The sequence below is a fragment of the Piliocolobus tephrosceles genome, chromosome 3 (assembly GCF_002776525.5).
Source record: "Piliocolobus tephrosceles isolate RC106 chromosome 3, ASM277652v3, whole genome shotgun sequence".
Classification (NCBI taxonomy): Eukaryota; Metazoa; Chordata; class Mammalia; order Primates; family Cercopithecidae; genus Piliocolobus; species Piliocolobus tephrosceles.
In genome coordinates, this window is record NC_045436.1 from 116,555,916 (window position 1) to 116,571,478 (window position 15,563).

Here is a 15,563-nt window from a genome sequence, read left to right on the forward strand (position 1 = left end):
ATCTTACATATAACCATGATACATTTCAAAACTAAAAAAGTTAGTATTGTTATAGTACTACTAACTAAACTATAGATTTTAGGCAGATTTCACAAGTTTTTCAAGTAATATCCTTTTTCTATTGTAGGATCTAATCCAGGATGCCAGTTTCCATTTAAAGCAATAATATTGGGTTTTAATATAAGCATTTCAAGTAATTAAAGACAGTCCATGTAAGAGATGGACACACTATGGTCTATGGGCCAAATTTGGCCTGTTGCCTGTTTTTACATTTCTTAAATGTTTAAAAAAAAATTTTTTTTTTAAGAATAGGAGGCTGGGCGTGGTGGCTCAAGCCTGTAATCCCAGCAGTTTGGGAGGCCGAGATGGGTGGATCATGAGGTCAGGAGATCGAGAACATCCTGGCTAACATGGTGAAACCCCGTCTCTACTAAAAAAAATACAAAAAACTAGCCGGGCGAGGTGGCTGGCGCCTGTAGTCCCAACTACTGGGGAGGCTGAGGCAGGAGAATGGCGTGAACCTGGGAGGTGGAGCTTGCAGTGAGCTGAGATCCAGCCGCTGCACTCCAGCCTGGGCGACAGAGCGAGATTCCGTCTCAAAAAAAAAAAAAGAATAGGCTTGGCACGGTGGCTTGTGCCTGTAATCCCAGCACTTTGGGAGGCTGAAGTGGGTCCATTGCTTAAGCCCAGGAGTTCCAGACCAGCCTGGGCTTAAGGGGAGACCCCATCTCTACAAAAATACAAAAATTAGCTGGGCATGGTGGTGCACACCTGTAGTCCCAGCTACCTGGGGGGCTGAGGTTGAAGGATGACTTGAGCCCTAGAGGCAGAGGTTACAGTGAGCTGAGATCGCACCTCTGCACTCCAGCCTGGATGGAGACCCTGTCTCAAAAAAACAAAAATGAAAAAAAATAAACATGCAACACAAAATATGAAATTTTAATTTCAGTGTTTGTAGAGAAAGCTTTCCTGAAACACAGCAATGCCCATTCATTTGCATATTGTATAAGGCTACTTTTATGCTACAACGACAGAATTGAGTAGTGGGGACAGAGACCATGTGACCTGCAAAGCCTAAAATATTTAGTATTTGGCTTTTGGTTGCCACCCCCTTATCTGTGTTATTGGAAATATGACATTCTGGGACAAAAATTTCCAAGTTTACTGGGAACTCAATGTTATTTTTACCTATTTCTGTAACATGTAAATAAAAGTTAATGAACATGGTCAGTAAATATTTCTTTGCTGGAAGTCAACTGAAATATTTCTGTGTACTATGAAAATTAATTTCTTTTATATTAAAACAATAGAATCAATATAATTAGATTTTAGATCATTGTGTGCCAGTGCATAGGAAATGCTTTTAAGTTTCATTTTTATAGTAATTGGAATTTAATACTTTACCTTTCCAAAAATCTAGATGTGGAGTTCAGAAAGATTAAAATTAAGATTTAGAGAACAAAAAAATAAATTCCTACTGTTTGAAAAGGTATAGAAGAAAGACCTCTGTAAGAAAGGTGAGGTGTTTGGGGAGTATATAGTTGATTAGAGCCAAAATTAGCATTGAAGTTTAACTTACAAATCAATTACCTAACTCAGGTCATTTTGAGTTAAAGATACTCCTTTTATTACATATGAAGTATGTCCTTTGATTTTCTCCTAAACCTCTTTCAGATCCTAATTTTCACTTCTCTCTTCTTCTTCCTAATTCATTTTGTGTTCCACATTTTTCTTGCTTTGTTTAACTTTTCTTATGTAAATAACTTGATCATTTGTATTTTAGACTTAGATCTGTTTTTATAGTCTGTATTTTGAAAAGTTTTTTAAGTCACATAAGGATGTAAGGACAGAATAAACAGCATAGTAAATACTTGTGTATTTCCACATTTATTAATATATTCTCCTATTGTTAACATCTTTTCAAACTCTCTCCCTCACTCCCCCATCCCTCCCTCTCCCCTTTTCCTTCCCCCCTCCTTTTTTTCCTCTCTTTTGCTGCTTCCTTTTCTTTCTACCCCCCTCTTGTCTTGTCTTACCTACCTCTCCCCTTCTTCATCCTTCTTTCCTTCTTTTCCCCCTTTCTACCCTATCTCTATTTTCTTTTCTTCTCCATCTTTTGTCAAACCATGAGAAGATAACTTTCAAACATGATACTTTACCCCTAAATACTTTGATATGTGTCTTCACAGTGTTTGCCTTCACAGCTCTGCCACTATTACTGCACCCAATAAAATGAGAATGAATTTGATAATAACACCCAACATAAAATGCCATTTTTCCAAATACATTATTTCTGCCTGTGTGTGTCTCTTTTCCTTGCCATTTGATCCAAGACTTAGTCAAGATTCACACATTACTTTTGGCTGTTATGTGTCTTTGGTCTCCCTCCATCTAAAGCATTCTACTGCCTTCCTCTGCAATTCTTGACATTGACTTCTTTGGCAAGTTTAATTCAGTGATTATGTCAATCCATGATTAGATTCAGATCGAACATTTCAGCAAGGAGCATCATATAGGTGATGTTTTGAACCTCACAGTGCATTTTATCAGTGACAGATTAGCTGGATGTGGTGGCTCACACTTGTAATCGCAACACTTTGGGAGACTGAGGCAAGAGGCTCATTTGAGGCCAGAAGTTTAAGACCAGCCTGGGCAGCATAGTGAGACTTTGTCTCAACAAAAATAAATTAAAAAGCTGAGTGTGGCGGAATGTACCTGTAATCCCAGCTACTTGGGAGGCTGAGGCAGGAGGATCACTTGAGCCCAGTAGGTGGAGGCTGTGGTGAGCCAAGGGCAACAGAGCAATCTCCTGTCTCCTTAAAACAAAGAAAAAATGACAGTATTGGCTGTGGAAAGCATGGCCATGTGGTTAATATGTAATTAACAGATCTCTTCATTGTAGAATTGTATCTACAGCCCGTTTTTGCCCTGTAGTTTTATACAACTCTTTGGTCCTTAAACCTATCGTTTTTGCCCTGTAGTTTTATACAACTCTTTGGTCCTTAAACCTATTTAAAATCATATATATATATATATATATATATTTTTTTTTTTTTTTTTGAGATGGAGTCTTACTCTCACGCCCAGGCTGAAGTGCAGTGGCGCAATCTAGGCTCATTGCAACCTCTGCCTCCCAAGTTCAAGCATAAAATCCAATATTGACATGTATTCTATAAAAGCTAATAAAAGGTAAAACAAAAATATAGCTAGGTGTAATGGCGCACACCTGTAGTCCCAGATAGGAGGCTGAGGCAAGAGGGTTGCTTGAGCCCAAGAGTTTGAGGCTACTGTGAGCTATGATCACGCCACTGCATTCCACCCTGAGCAACAGAGAAAGCTGTCTCCTAAATTAAAAAAAAAAAAAAAGAAAGAAAAAAGAAAATCATTGACAATTATTTTCTTTCTTTTTTTCTGTAGTTTTAACCCATTAGACTAAAATCAGGTAGGTTACTTGTGTAAATAGTTTAGTGTGTAAACATTTGTAAACTTTTTTAATAAACCTATTTCAAAAACAAATGTGTATCTGTAAGAGAGAAGAAGAGGAGGAAGAGTAAATGTTTTATCTTTATCCCTAAAAATAAACATTTTTTAAAAAAAATGTTATCTAAAGATCCGTAAAGATAAACATTTATTCTTGCTCCTCTTTTTCTCTCTCACAAATACACATACATTCGTTTTTGAAATAGGAACATCTGGAAGTTTCACTTTCTGTTTAATATATGGTTTTTGGTTTCGGGTTTTAAAAATAAGTTTGAATTAATTTTGCGATCCATAAAGGCAACAAAAGTCCACTTTGACAAAAAGCCCATGTAAAGGAAAACTAATTGATCCTTTTTAACTAAAACATTAATGCCTACTAGTGCTGAAAGTACTACAATCAAGAATAAATTTGTTCCCAGTAAATTATAATTTGAATTTAAGAGTATAATGTGATCATTGTTTCTTTTATAATTATCTACATAGTTTTAGGTTTTTTTGTGTGTGAGACAGGGTCTCACTCTGTCACTCAGGCTGGCATGCAGTGGCACCATCACAGCTCATTGCAGCCTTAACCTCCTGGGCTCAAGCAATCCTCCCACCTCAGCCTCCCAAGTAACTGGAACTACAAACATGCACCACCAAACTTGGCTAATTTTTTTTTTTTTTAATTTTTTGTACAGACGGTCTCATGATGTTGCCCATCCTGGTCTTGAACTCTGGGCTCAAATAGTCCTCTCACTTTGGCCTCCCAAAGTGTTGAGATTACAGGCATGAACCACCACAACCAGCCAGGAATTTTTTTTTTTTTTCTTGAGGTGATGTTTTGATTGACGTGTTGCCCAGACCAGTCTTGAACGCCTGGCCTTAAACAGTCCTCCTACCTTGGCCTCCCAAAGTGCTGAGATTACAGGTGTATTTTTTTAATTATCTAAAATAGTTTTGAATGTATTTAAGGCCTTTTAGAATTTTAAGGTGTGTCTATTTCTTGCAGGGGTAACTATTATAAATTGTGATGACCTTCTACATTATAGGTATTGTCAATATGGACCCGCCATATGGTTCTGTAACACCTTCTTCAACACATTTGGGAAACTTTGCTTCAAACCTTTCAGGAGGTCAGATGTATGGACCTGGGGCACCCCTTGGAGGAGCACCCGCAGCTGCTAACTTTAACAGACAACATTTTTCCCCGCTTAGTTTGTTGACTCCGTGTTCATCAGCATCAAATGGTAAGTTTTATACACCGTAATTCCGTAAGAATCTGCATAGGTTTTCTTAAAAACATCAGGTTTCAAACCTCATCATAATTTTAATACCATAAAAATATAATTTGTACTCTTGGAAGTCTGGAATTTCAAAAAAATTTCTAGGTATTTAAATGATTGGAATCAACCTAGGTTCTATCAAACCTAAAATACTGAAGTTGTTCTAAGAGGGATTTTTATTATTTTTCATATTTATTAGAGACAGGGCCTCACTACGTTGCCCTGGCTGGTTTCGTCAAACTTTTGGGCTGAAGCAATCCTTCTGCCTTCCAAAGTGCTGGAATTACAGGTGTGAACCACCATGCCTGTCCTGAGGGATCATTTTCTGAGGGAAAAAAATTAATCCTTGTACCTTTTATTAATTTATGTTTACTTTTAGTTTTCAGAATACAGCTACGAAAGAGAAAGATTTCTACCCTTAAGTGAAAATTACATCCTTTTATTCCACCTTTAAATCTCATCTAGTCTGGGCACAGTGACATACGCCTGTAATCCTAGCACTTTGGTAGGCCGAGGCAGGTGGATCACCTGAGGTCAGGAGTTTGAGACTAGCTTGGCCTGCATGGCAGAACCCTGCCTCTACTAAAAATACAAAGATTCGCCAGACATTGTGGTATGTACCTGTGATCCCAGCTACTTGGGAGGCTGAGGCAGGAGAATCGCTTGAACCCAGGAAGTGGAGGTTGCAATGAGCCAAGATCATGCCACCACACTCCAGCCTGGGCAACACAGCAAGACTCCGTCTCAAAAAAAAAAAGAAAAACAATCTCAGTCTCATCTGCATTAACAACACAACTGATTTCACATTATCACATGTGTTTTTTAACTACAGGCAGACTTTTGAGGCAGAGATTAGATTTTCTTTTTTTTTTTTTTTAATTTGAGATGGAGTCTCGCTGTGTCACCCAGGCTGGAGTACAATGGCTCAAGTGATTCTCTCGCCTCAGCCTCCCAAGTAAATGGGACTACAGGCGTGTGCTACCACACCTGGCTAATTTTTGTATTTTTAGTAGAGACGGGGTTTCTCTATGTTGGCCAGGCTGGTCTTGAACTACTGACCTCGTGAGCTGCCCACCTCAGCCTCCCAAAGTGCTGGCATTACAGGCGTAAGCCACCGCGCCTAGATTTTCAAACTAATGAAGATCCGTCAGCTATAGGGAATTGAACTCAAATTAGGAGAATTCTGTAGTAAGGTTGGATATGTTTGTTTTTGAGGTAACGATTGTGAAATTGCTCATCCCTTAAGGAAATTATAATAAGACTCCATTTTGTTTTGTTTTTTTTTTTTTTTTGACTATCAGATTTCTTCTAACTAGCAATACTAGAATAGGTGACAGTTAACCTAATTAACTTAATGAAAGAGTAAAAAGTTGTAATTATTTTAGAGATACATGTCCAAGTACATTGCCAGTTAAAGCATGAGGTAAATTGTAGCCTGCAGTGAATTTCTATATTCATAGTTTTTCTTGGGTTTGTCAAATAGTGGCAGTCATATAGAATATTAATTATCCTTGCACATCTCCCAAAGTGCTGGAATTACAGGCATGTACCACCGCATCACCCAGGTTAGGTTTTTTAAGACATACTTTTGAATATAGTGCTATATTGTAGATACAGAGTACCGTTGAGGGCATTACAATTGCTTTTATTATTGCCACATTCCAGTAACTATTTTGTTATAAAAAAATTTCAGACCTGTAGAAAAGGTAAAGAATAGTACAAGGAATATCCATATTTCCTTCACCTAAATTTCCCAATTATTTTGTTATATTTATTTTCTCTCTCTACTGTTTTGCTGAACCATTTGTAAATAAGGTGCAGATAAGACACTTCAGACCTAAAAACATGCATCACTTGAGAATAAGGATATTTTCTTATGCAACCATAATACCATTATCAAATACCTAATAGGTTAACATGAATTCAGTAAGAATCAGTCCATATTCAGATATCTTCAATTATTCCAAAACATTTTTTATGGATGTGTATTTCTTGAACCAGGAACCACCACTCAAGGCTCACATATTGCATTTGGTTATGTCTCTGAGATTTTGTAATTAATATTTAAACTTTCAAGAATACCACAAGGATCCCTTGTATATTTTTCCCAGATTCACCAATTAAACTACATTACTTCCTTTCCTCATCGTATATTCCTCTGTGTGTAATATTTATTCCTGAACTATTTTAGAGTTAGTTGTAGACGTCAAGCCCTTTTGCCCCTAAATAACTTAGTTTCCTAAATATAAGAATGTTCCCTTCAACAACTATGATGCAGTGTTTAAATTCAGCAAACTTTACATTTTATAATATTATCTAATATATGGTCCATATTTACGTTTCATCAGTTATCTCAATAACTTTATTATTTTCTATCATCCAAGATTCTAATTAGTATTGCAAGTTACATTTAATTCCCATATTTCTCAAGTCTCAAATAATCTAGAACTATTCTCTGAGCTTTTCTTTAACTTTCAAAGAAAGATTCATTTTATGAAGACTACAGGCTAGTTGTTTGCTAGAATGCCTTTTATTTTTATTTCTTACTATTTCTTCCTGATTAAATTCAGGGTATGTTTAATAAACACTGAACTAAAACGTGAGAAATGTACAGTGTACTTTTACTGTAGGAGCACTTTTTGTTCTTCTCCTTTCTTTTCTTTTCATGTAATTTTACTGTAGAAGCACTTTTTGTTCTCTTCTCTCTCCTCTCCTCTTCTTCTCACGAAGTCTCTCTCTGTCGCGCAGGCTGGAATGCAGCAGTGTGTGACCATAGCTCACTGCAGCCTCAATCAAACTCCTAGGCTCAAGGAGTCCTCTCGCCTTCGCCTCCCAAGTAGCTGGGACTATGGGCACTTGCCATAGCACCCAGCTAATATTTTTATTTTATTTTTATGTTTTTATTTTTTGTAAGATGAGGTCTTACCATGTTGCCCAGACTGGTCTTGAACTCCTGGTCTCCAGAGATCCTCCCACTTTTGCCTCCCAAAATGCAGAGATGCTGAGATTACAGATGTGAGCCACTACCTTGGCCCGCCATTTTTTTTTTTTTTTTTAAAGACAAGGTATCTCTCTGTTGCCCAGGCTGGAATGCAGTGGCACAGTCTTGGCTCACTGTAACCTCCACCTCCTAGGCTCAAGCAATCTTCCTGCCTCAGCTTCTCAAATAGCTGGGACTACAGGTGTGCACCACCACGCTTGGCTAATTTTTTAATTATTTTTGGAGAGATGGGGTTTTACCATGTTGCCCAGGCTGATCTCAAACTCCTCGCTTCCAGTGATCTGCCCTCCTGGGCCTCCCAAAGTGTTGGGATTACAGGTGTAAGCCACCACACCCAGTGGCCCCACTTTTTGAATATGTAAATCACATTGCTCTTTCAAGTTTAAGTCAGGACTTTGTTATCATTTCTAAACTGTGGTGAATTTACCACGATGTCAATGAAACCTAAATCCTTAGGCCACCTCATTTTATGGGCTACTTCCAAGTGCTGTACGTGATTTTTTTATTTGCAATTTTGCGTTCTTCTAAAAAAGGTTCCCAAAATCGTATAAGCTTAAGGCCCCACAAAACCTAGATCTGCCGCATCCTCTGAAACCTATTTCTCTAATATATAAACTGATGTTTTTAAATAACATGGCTCTGAATTAAATTTTGCTTTTTTGTCTAATTGAAGTAATTATAGTAATTAGAGATGTGAAAATTATTTTAGTTAGGTTTTTTTCATGGAAAGGAATATAGGCCCATCCTGGGAATTTCAGAGAAAGCGATGTTTATATAAGGCTATGCAGAACCATTTTCCAAACCGTCCAGGACTTAGGGATAGCTATTCTCTCTCTCTCTCTCAGAGGATTTGTGATCTCTCACTTATGGTCTGTTTCTTGTCAGTTTCTTGCATTCCGCTCTCTTTACACCTAAACTTCTTCATAATCTTATCTTGTATATGCACATCAGTGGTTCAACTTCTTAATTAATTAAACCAGTTAACCCTTTAATTCCCCATTCTTTGATGAGGAATGTGATTGGCTCAGCTCATATGTTCAGGTCAGGCCATTTCGGTCATATTACTGACTAGCCTAGAATGGATCATTCTTGGATGGGTGCCTATCCTTAATCCAGTAGTTGTGCAGAGAGGGAGCAGAAAACAGAGTCATCTGATAAAAACTATGACTGGAAGGGTGGCAGAATCTGTGCAGAGAGTAAACTTCTTAAATGGCGCAGGTCAGCAGGCAAGCCTACTAATTCTGTTTATTAAAATAGAATGTATAGGAGGCTGAGGTGGGAGGATGGCTTGAGGCCAGGAGTTTGAGGCTGCAGTGCACTGTGAGTGTGCCTGTGAATAGCCACTGTACTCCAGTGTGGGCACCATAGTGAGACCATCTCGTAAAAAACAAAACAATGTGGAAGGTTGTTGTTATTTTGCTCTACTTTGGTTCTAGGAGGATATAGGAAATGAAAGGCAAACCAGAGTGAACACAGAGGTTAGGGTAGGCTCCCAGGGATGAATCTAGGGGAAAGCAGGATTCATTTGTTTATCCTTCTTTCCTTCCTGCCTGCCTGCCCTGACTATGTCTTGGTGTTAGTTGTTCTGGGTTGATTTTTCATAGAGGTTTAAGTGTGGCCTTTCAATATGTAGTTTTTTAAAAAACAAGCTTTTGTTATTTATCTTTGTGTTTATAAGTCTGTGTATTCCTTGTAGTTTTTGTCTGTTTTCTACCGCATGTATAATTGCAGAATTTGTGGTTTTATTTGGTGTTTAGCTGAAATATTCTTTTACTTCTAACACTTTCCTGAGTTTTGTCATATTGTTTCCGTTTTACTAATTCTGAATTATGCTGTTCCTTCATATCGTTTTCTTTCTTTTAGTTCATTTTTGAATTTTAGGTTATAGCTTTTTTTCTGGAGTGATTTTATTGTCAACAGGAATGCTATAGGTCTTTCTCTTTTATCTTACATAATAGGCTTATTTGGAATTCAACTGCAGTTCTGTTGAATCTGCAGGTAACAGTCTTGATTTTTTTAAGCTTCAGACTCCTTTATTATTTATACCATTTTAATTTAAAAGTGCTTTAATATTTAACTTTTTTTTTTTTTTTTTTTTTTTTTTGAGACAGAGTCTTGCTCTGTCACCCAGGCTGAAGTACAGTGACACGATCTCAGCTCACTGCATCCTCCACCTCCTGGGTTCAAGTGATTCTTCTGCCTCAGCCTCCCAAGTAGCTGGGACTACAGGCATGTGGCACCACACCCGGCTAATTTTTGTATTTTTAGTAGAGACGGGGTATCACCATATTGGCCAGGCTGGTCTCGAACTCCTAATCCCATGATCCTCCCGCCTTGGCCTCCCAAAGTGCTGTGATTACAGACATGAGCCACTGCGCCCGGCCAGTATTTAAGCTTTTCACATAAAATATAATTTTGATTATTTTTGTTTTTCTCAATAATGTATAGAGATTGAATCACTAATGAATATTCTCAAATTAAGAAATCCACCTTGTTTGCGCAAGTAAAAAAGATTCTCATTACCAAAAGCGTGTTCTATGAAGTACTCATAAGATAAAATAAAACAGATTTAGGCAATGATCCTTTTATTGGTATTTTATGAGCATATATAATGTTCTGTAAAGTTCTAATTTGAAGACACTTTTTTGTTTTTTAATTGGGCATGGTGGCTCATGTTAGTAGTCCCAGCTGTTCAGGAGGTTGGGGTGGGAGGATCGCTTGAGCCCATGAGTTTGAGCCTACAGTGAGTTACGATGGTGCCTCTGCATTCTAGCCTGAACAACAGAGCAAGACTCTGTCTCTAAAGATAAATAAATAAATAAATAACAAAGAAACATATTTCTTTTTCTTAGGCTAGGTTTTCCAAATTTATTACATAGCTGAATCTCTTTGTTTTTTTCATCATAACACAAAGAGCAAGTGTTCCCAAGGAATACAGTTTGGAGATTGCCACTACAGGCAGTGATTCTTACCCATCTCCATTCTGTTGTTGTTGGTTTGTTTTCTAATTTAAACGTCTTATTGCTCTACTGCTACATGTTACTTAATGTCAAGGGTTAATTCATTTGAATATTATTTAGTTTAATGGTAGTTGAACACTTTGTAGTTGAACACTTTGCAGCATGCAGCATTGATATCATATTCTACCTTGAAGTCATGGAACTTTAGCCAAATTTTAATATGCATAATTTTTATTTAAGTATTATTTTTACATTTTGTTTTTCTGAGTGTATTTAAAACATCTCCTGAATTTAAGATTTGATTTCATAAAATTACATGTTCTATATAGATGACCTGTATTTTATTTCAAAATGTCTCTTCTCTAGATTCTTCTGCACAGTCAGTATCCTCGGGAGTTCGTGCACCATCTCCTGCCCCATCGTCAGTACCGTTAGGGTCAGAAAAGCCCAGCAATGTGTCTCAGGACAGGAAAGTTCCAGTCCCTATTGGGACTGAACGTTCTGCACGTATCAGGCAAACTGGAACGTCAGCTCCATCTGTTATTGGGAGCAATTTGTCTACATCAGTAGGGCATAGTGGCATCTGGTCCTTTGAAGGGATTGGTGGCAATCAAGGTAGGATATTCTATCCTGCTCTCTAGAAATTAACTTTATGCATTTAACTATAATGTAAACAGTATTTAACTTTCATAGTCATTTTTTTTTTTTTCTTTTTTTGAGATGGAGTTTCACTCTTGTTGCTCAGACTGGCGTGCAATGGGGAGATCTTGGCTCACTGCAACTTCCGCCTCCCCGGTTCAAGTGATTCTCCTGCCTCAGCCTCCCAAGTAGCTGGGATTACAGGCATGCGCCACCATGCCCGGCTGATTTTTTTTTTTTTTTTTTTTCTTTTCTTTTCTTTTTTGAGACAGGGTCTCACTCTGTAGCCCAGACTGGACTGCAGCGGCGTGATCTCGGCTCACTGCAAGCTCCACCTCCTGGGTTCACACAGTTCTGCCTCAGCCTTCCAAGTATCTGGGACTACAGGCACCCACCACCACGCCCACCTAAGTTTTTTGTATTTTTAGTAAAGATGGGGTTTCACCGTGTTAGCCAGGATGGTTATGATCTCCTGACGTCATGATCCTCTCACCTCGGCCTCCCAAAGTGCTGGGATTACAGGTGTGAGCCACTGCGCCCGGCCTGTATTTTTAGTAGAGACAGGGTTTCACCATGTTGGTCAGGCTAGTATCAAACTCCTGACTTCAAGTGACTCACCCACCTCAGCCTCCCAAAGTGCTGGCATTACAGGCATGAACCACCATGCCCAGCATCATAGTCATTTCTAAAAGATCTGTATTCCTATTTTTTGTTGTTGTTGTGAATATTTCATCACTTGTTTAAGAGCTCTATCCCCATGTGACCTTTCTCATTACATTTATTTATTACTGCTTTCTGAAAATATCTAATGCAAGCATGTTCTTTTCTTCCTTTCATCATATTAAGGACATATTAATATTTCCTTTCAGTCCCTTTAGGTTGTACTTAGGTTTTTTTCTTTTGTTTTGTAACACTAAGTTTTTAGATTATTTCATTAAGCTATTATGTCACTACGTACAAATCATAGAAATATTGCAGTAAATATATAAAAGTAGGTTATTATATTGAAGTAATTTACAGTTCAATGTGGAAAATATTAGAAAAACGGAAAATATTTTATTTTAATTTTAAATATTACCTATTTTTGTTTTGCCTCTTTGTTTGCCCTCAGACAAAGTAGACTGGTGTAACCCTGGGATGGGAAATCCTATGATCCACAGACCGATGTCTGACCCAGGAGTATTTTCACAACATCAGGCAATGGAGCGAGAGAGTACAGGAATTGTAACTCCTTCTGGTACATTCCATCAGCATGTTCCTGCAGGCTACATGGACTTTCCTAAAGTTGGGGTAAAGTCCTGATTTTGTCCTAGTTATTTAAGGGAGGACTTTCTGAGAAAATATTTTGCGTATAGTAGACATATGTATAATCTAATGTTAAAATAAATTATATAATGGGTAATAATTTTTAGATTTCTTAGATAAGTTACACATTGCCAGCATGAGGTGAAGTTTAAAATATCAATTTTAAGGCTATTGATTATATTGGGAAAAATGAACAATGACTTGGATGTTGTTAATGTGTATGTTTTCCTTTTTTAAGGGTATGCCTTTTTCTGTGTATGGGAATGCAATGATTCCTCCAGTAGCACCTATCCCTGATGGTGCTGGAGGACCCATATTTAATGGCCCTCATGCTGCAGACCCTTCTTGGAACTCACTGATAAAGATGGTTTCCAGCTCCACGGAAAATAATGGCCCTCAAACGGTAAGGCTGATCATTGAGTGAACAAACATTTATTTTGTGCTTAAGAAATGCAAAGACAAATAGGATTCAGGTAACTCATGAGAGCAAGAAAGTTTGGTGAATATGGGCAGTTGAGGAAATTAAAGGAAATTTATTATAGCTGCAGTCTAGCAGAGGGCTGTGGGAAATGGTACCAAAGGCAGGTTTGGGGCTAAAATTATGAAAGGTATTGTATATTCTACTGGGTAGCAGGTAATAAATGAAAGATTTTAAGTTGCAAAGTGACTATCATATGATTTTATATGTTAAAGTTACTAGTTGTGTGAAAAGACCACCTACATGGTATTTATTAAAGGTGCTATAAGTAACTCTGAGAATTCACATAAATGGTTGTATATTTTAGCTTAGTGCATGTTTAGTATCTTTGATTTATTTTTCTTCCACAACCGTGAATCTGTAAATGCTCAGGTAATGATTTTTTTTTAAAGGTTGTAAATCAGATTCTGTTTGAGGGATAAGAGGTAGGAAAATAATAGAAAAAAGGTTTTATCATTTTTTTTTCCATTAGTTCCTAGTATATTGCAAATTGAAGACTACCTCCTTAGTTTTTAAAAGTTTTATTTTAATAAAATATGTGCTAGATATATATTTTGTAAAATGCATGCTCTATATTCATAGGTGTGGACTGGACCCTGGGCACCTCACATGAACAGTGTGCATATGAACCAGCTTGGCTGATGAGGATCAGCTTGTTAGCCTGCAGATTCCTTTTCATTTGGAGGAAATCACAAGTGGCCGAAAACAAAAATTATGCTCCCAAATCATTCTACTGATGTGCTTGACTGAAGTGTGTAGGCTTTTTGCAGAAGATCTTACTAACTGACCTATTTTCTGTGAACATTTGTGACTGCCCATTCCCCATCATCATCCGTTTTACCTTAGTTAGCATTTTTCTTATCATTTTTCTTTTTTTCTTTCCCTCTTGCCCTTTGAACATAACTTTCTGTTGAAGCTGTTCTTTGGCTGGTTGGTTTTAGTACTGTAAACTGCTTCTGAGCAAACACGGAAATTTAGCAAAATTATGTAAACTTGATCCTGAAGTTTTAGAATGGCAAATAAATGTACAATTGTTTACATAACAGAAAAGGCTAAGCAGAAAGTAAATTTCAGTATGTCAGTATAGAGGCTCTACTTTATGTAGACTTAAATTAATGTGAGATATGTACCTTCATATTCAGAAATCTGGATGTTTCCTTCATACATTAAACTATTAATAAGCATAACTTTTCTACTTGTGTAATTTAAGTATAAAGTAAAATAATGGGCATTATCATTGGATGTTTCCCCACATTGGCTTTTAAAATACCCATCTTGCTTTCTTTTTGGTTTATTTGTAGCAAGGCACATATAGAAGAAGAAATTTCTGGCTTTTCCATGTTGTTTTATTACCTTTTCTCACTTTTAAAACTAATACACACTTATCTCGTCATTCTTTTTTCTCTCGTTACCTTTACCACTAATACCAGTAAAATTATCTTGCTGATAGTGAAAAAGTTCTGTCAAGATTTTCACTGTAATGGCTGCTATCGAGATGGACCATCTTCATCATCACCAGTGGTTTCTTCTAATTATAAAATGTTTAAACTTTCTGAGAATTTAAAAAGCCACCACTGTTCCCAGTCAGCATATACAAGCTCTTAATATTCTGTTTATTAAACAATTCAATGTACTATTTTATATTGGATGATATTGATTCTTAACATTGGCTTTTCAGTCATCAACAGTCAACATAAAAATTTCAATTTGCAGTAATTTAATGGAAAATATCTTATTTCTTTTTTCAATTTTAAAGGCTTCCTGCTTTTTTACACTTGTATATCATCAGTGAAAAGGATCAACAGTTAATTTGAGCCAAGTAATAAAAGAAATTTTGCATTTGTCACAAAGACAATTTATGGTAGATACATAAATACACAGATTACAATATAAAGTCTCCATTTAACCTGTTTATACAAGATACAGGGCCACACTAAACTACTCAGTGGGATTTATATATTCCATCCACTTGAAACAATAAACAGTAATGTATCCAAGAAGATTATGTGTCCTACCCTGTCTCATGGAAAAATTAATTATATGGTTGAAATGTAAAAGAAAGTAAGCATAAAAATCAAGTAATGTATATATCAGTTTGTCTTTTTTTTTTAATTAGACATAAAATTTCACACTGGTAAAGCATAAACACTAACTAAAATTCATATAAATTACCCAGAGTTGATGATATTAATATGGTTCCTTGATTGTCAGGTAAATCAAATGATTTCTTTAGTCCGAGTAAAGAGTAAAGCCTGAGTAAAGAGTAGAAACATGACTTCTCAAACATATCCAGAAATTTGTAAACAGTACATTCATATCTTTTAGTTTAAGAAGTGGTCTTAAAATATATAAATTTGTTTTTCCACCTATGTTTAATATGCCCAAATTTAAAGGGAGAGCTAAAAGACAGCCTACAAATAAATATAGCTATGAAA

General features: G+C 36.8%; 1 protein-coding gene across 6 annotated transcripts in view; it reads left to right on the forward strand.

Moving 5' to 3' along the window:
* ANKRD17 (ankyrin repeat domain 17) overlaps positions 1-15,216 on the forward strand; it is a 183,452-nt gene extending 168,236 nt beyond the window's left edge. For 4 of the 6 annotated variants that reach the window (XM_023198491.3, XM_023198492.2, XM_023198495.2 and 1 more), the window contains 5 exons: positions 4,512-4,709; positions 11,073-11,321; positions 12,457-12,635; positions 12,889-13,053; positions 13,711-15,216. In XM_023198491.3, the coding sequence (XP_023054259.1) occupies positions 4,512-4,709; positions 11,073-11,321; positions 12,457-12,635; positions 12,889-13,053; positions 13,711-13,770 (851 nt within the window). In that variant the 3' untranslated portion in view covers positions 13,771-15,216. The remainder of the gene's footprint in view (positions 1-4,511; positions 4,710-11,072; positions 11,322-12,456; positions 12,636-12,888; positions 13,054-13,710) is intronic. The other 2 variants (XM_023198497.3, XM_023198494.2) reach the window with 1 other exon arrangement.
* The last annotated feature ends 347 nt before the right edge of the window (positions 15,217-15,563 follow it).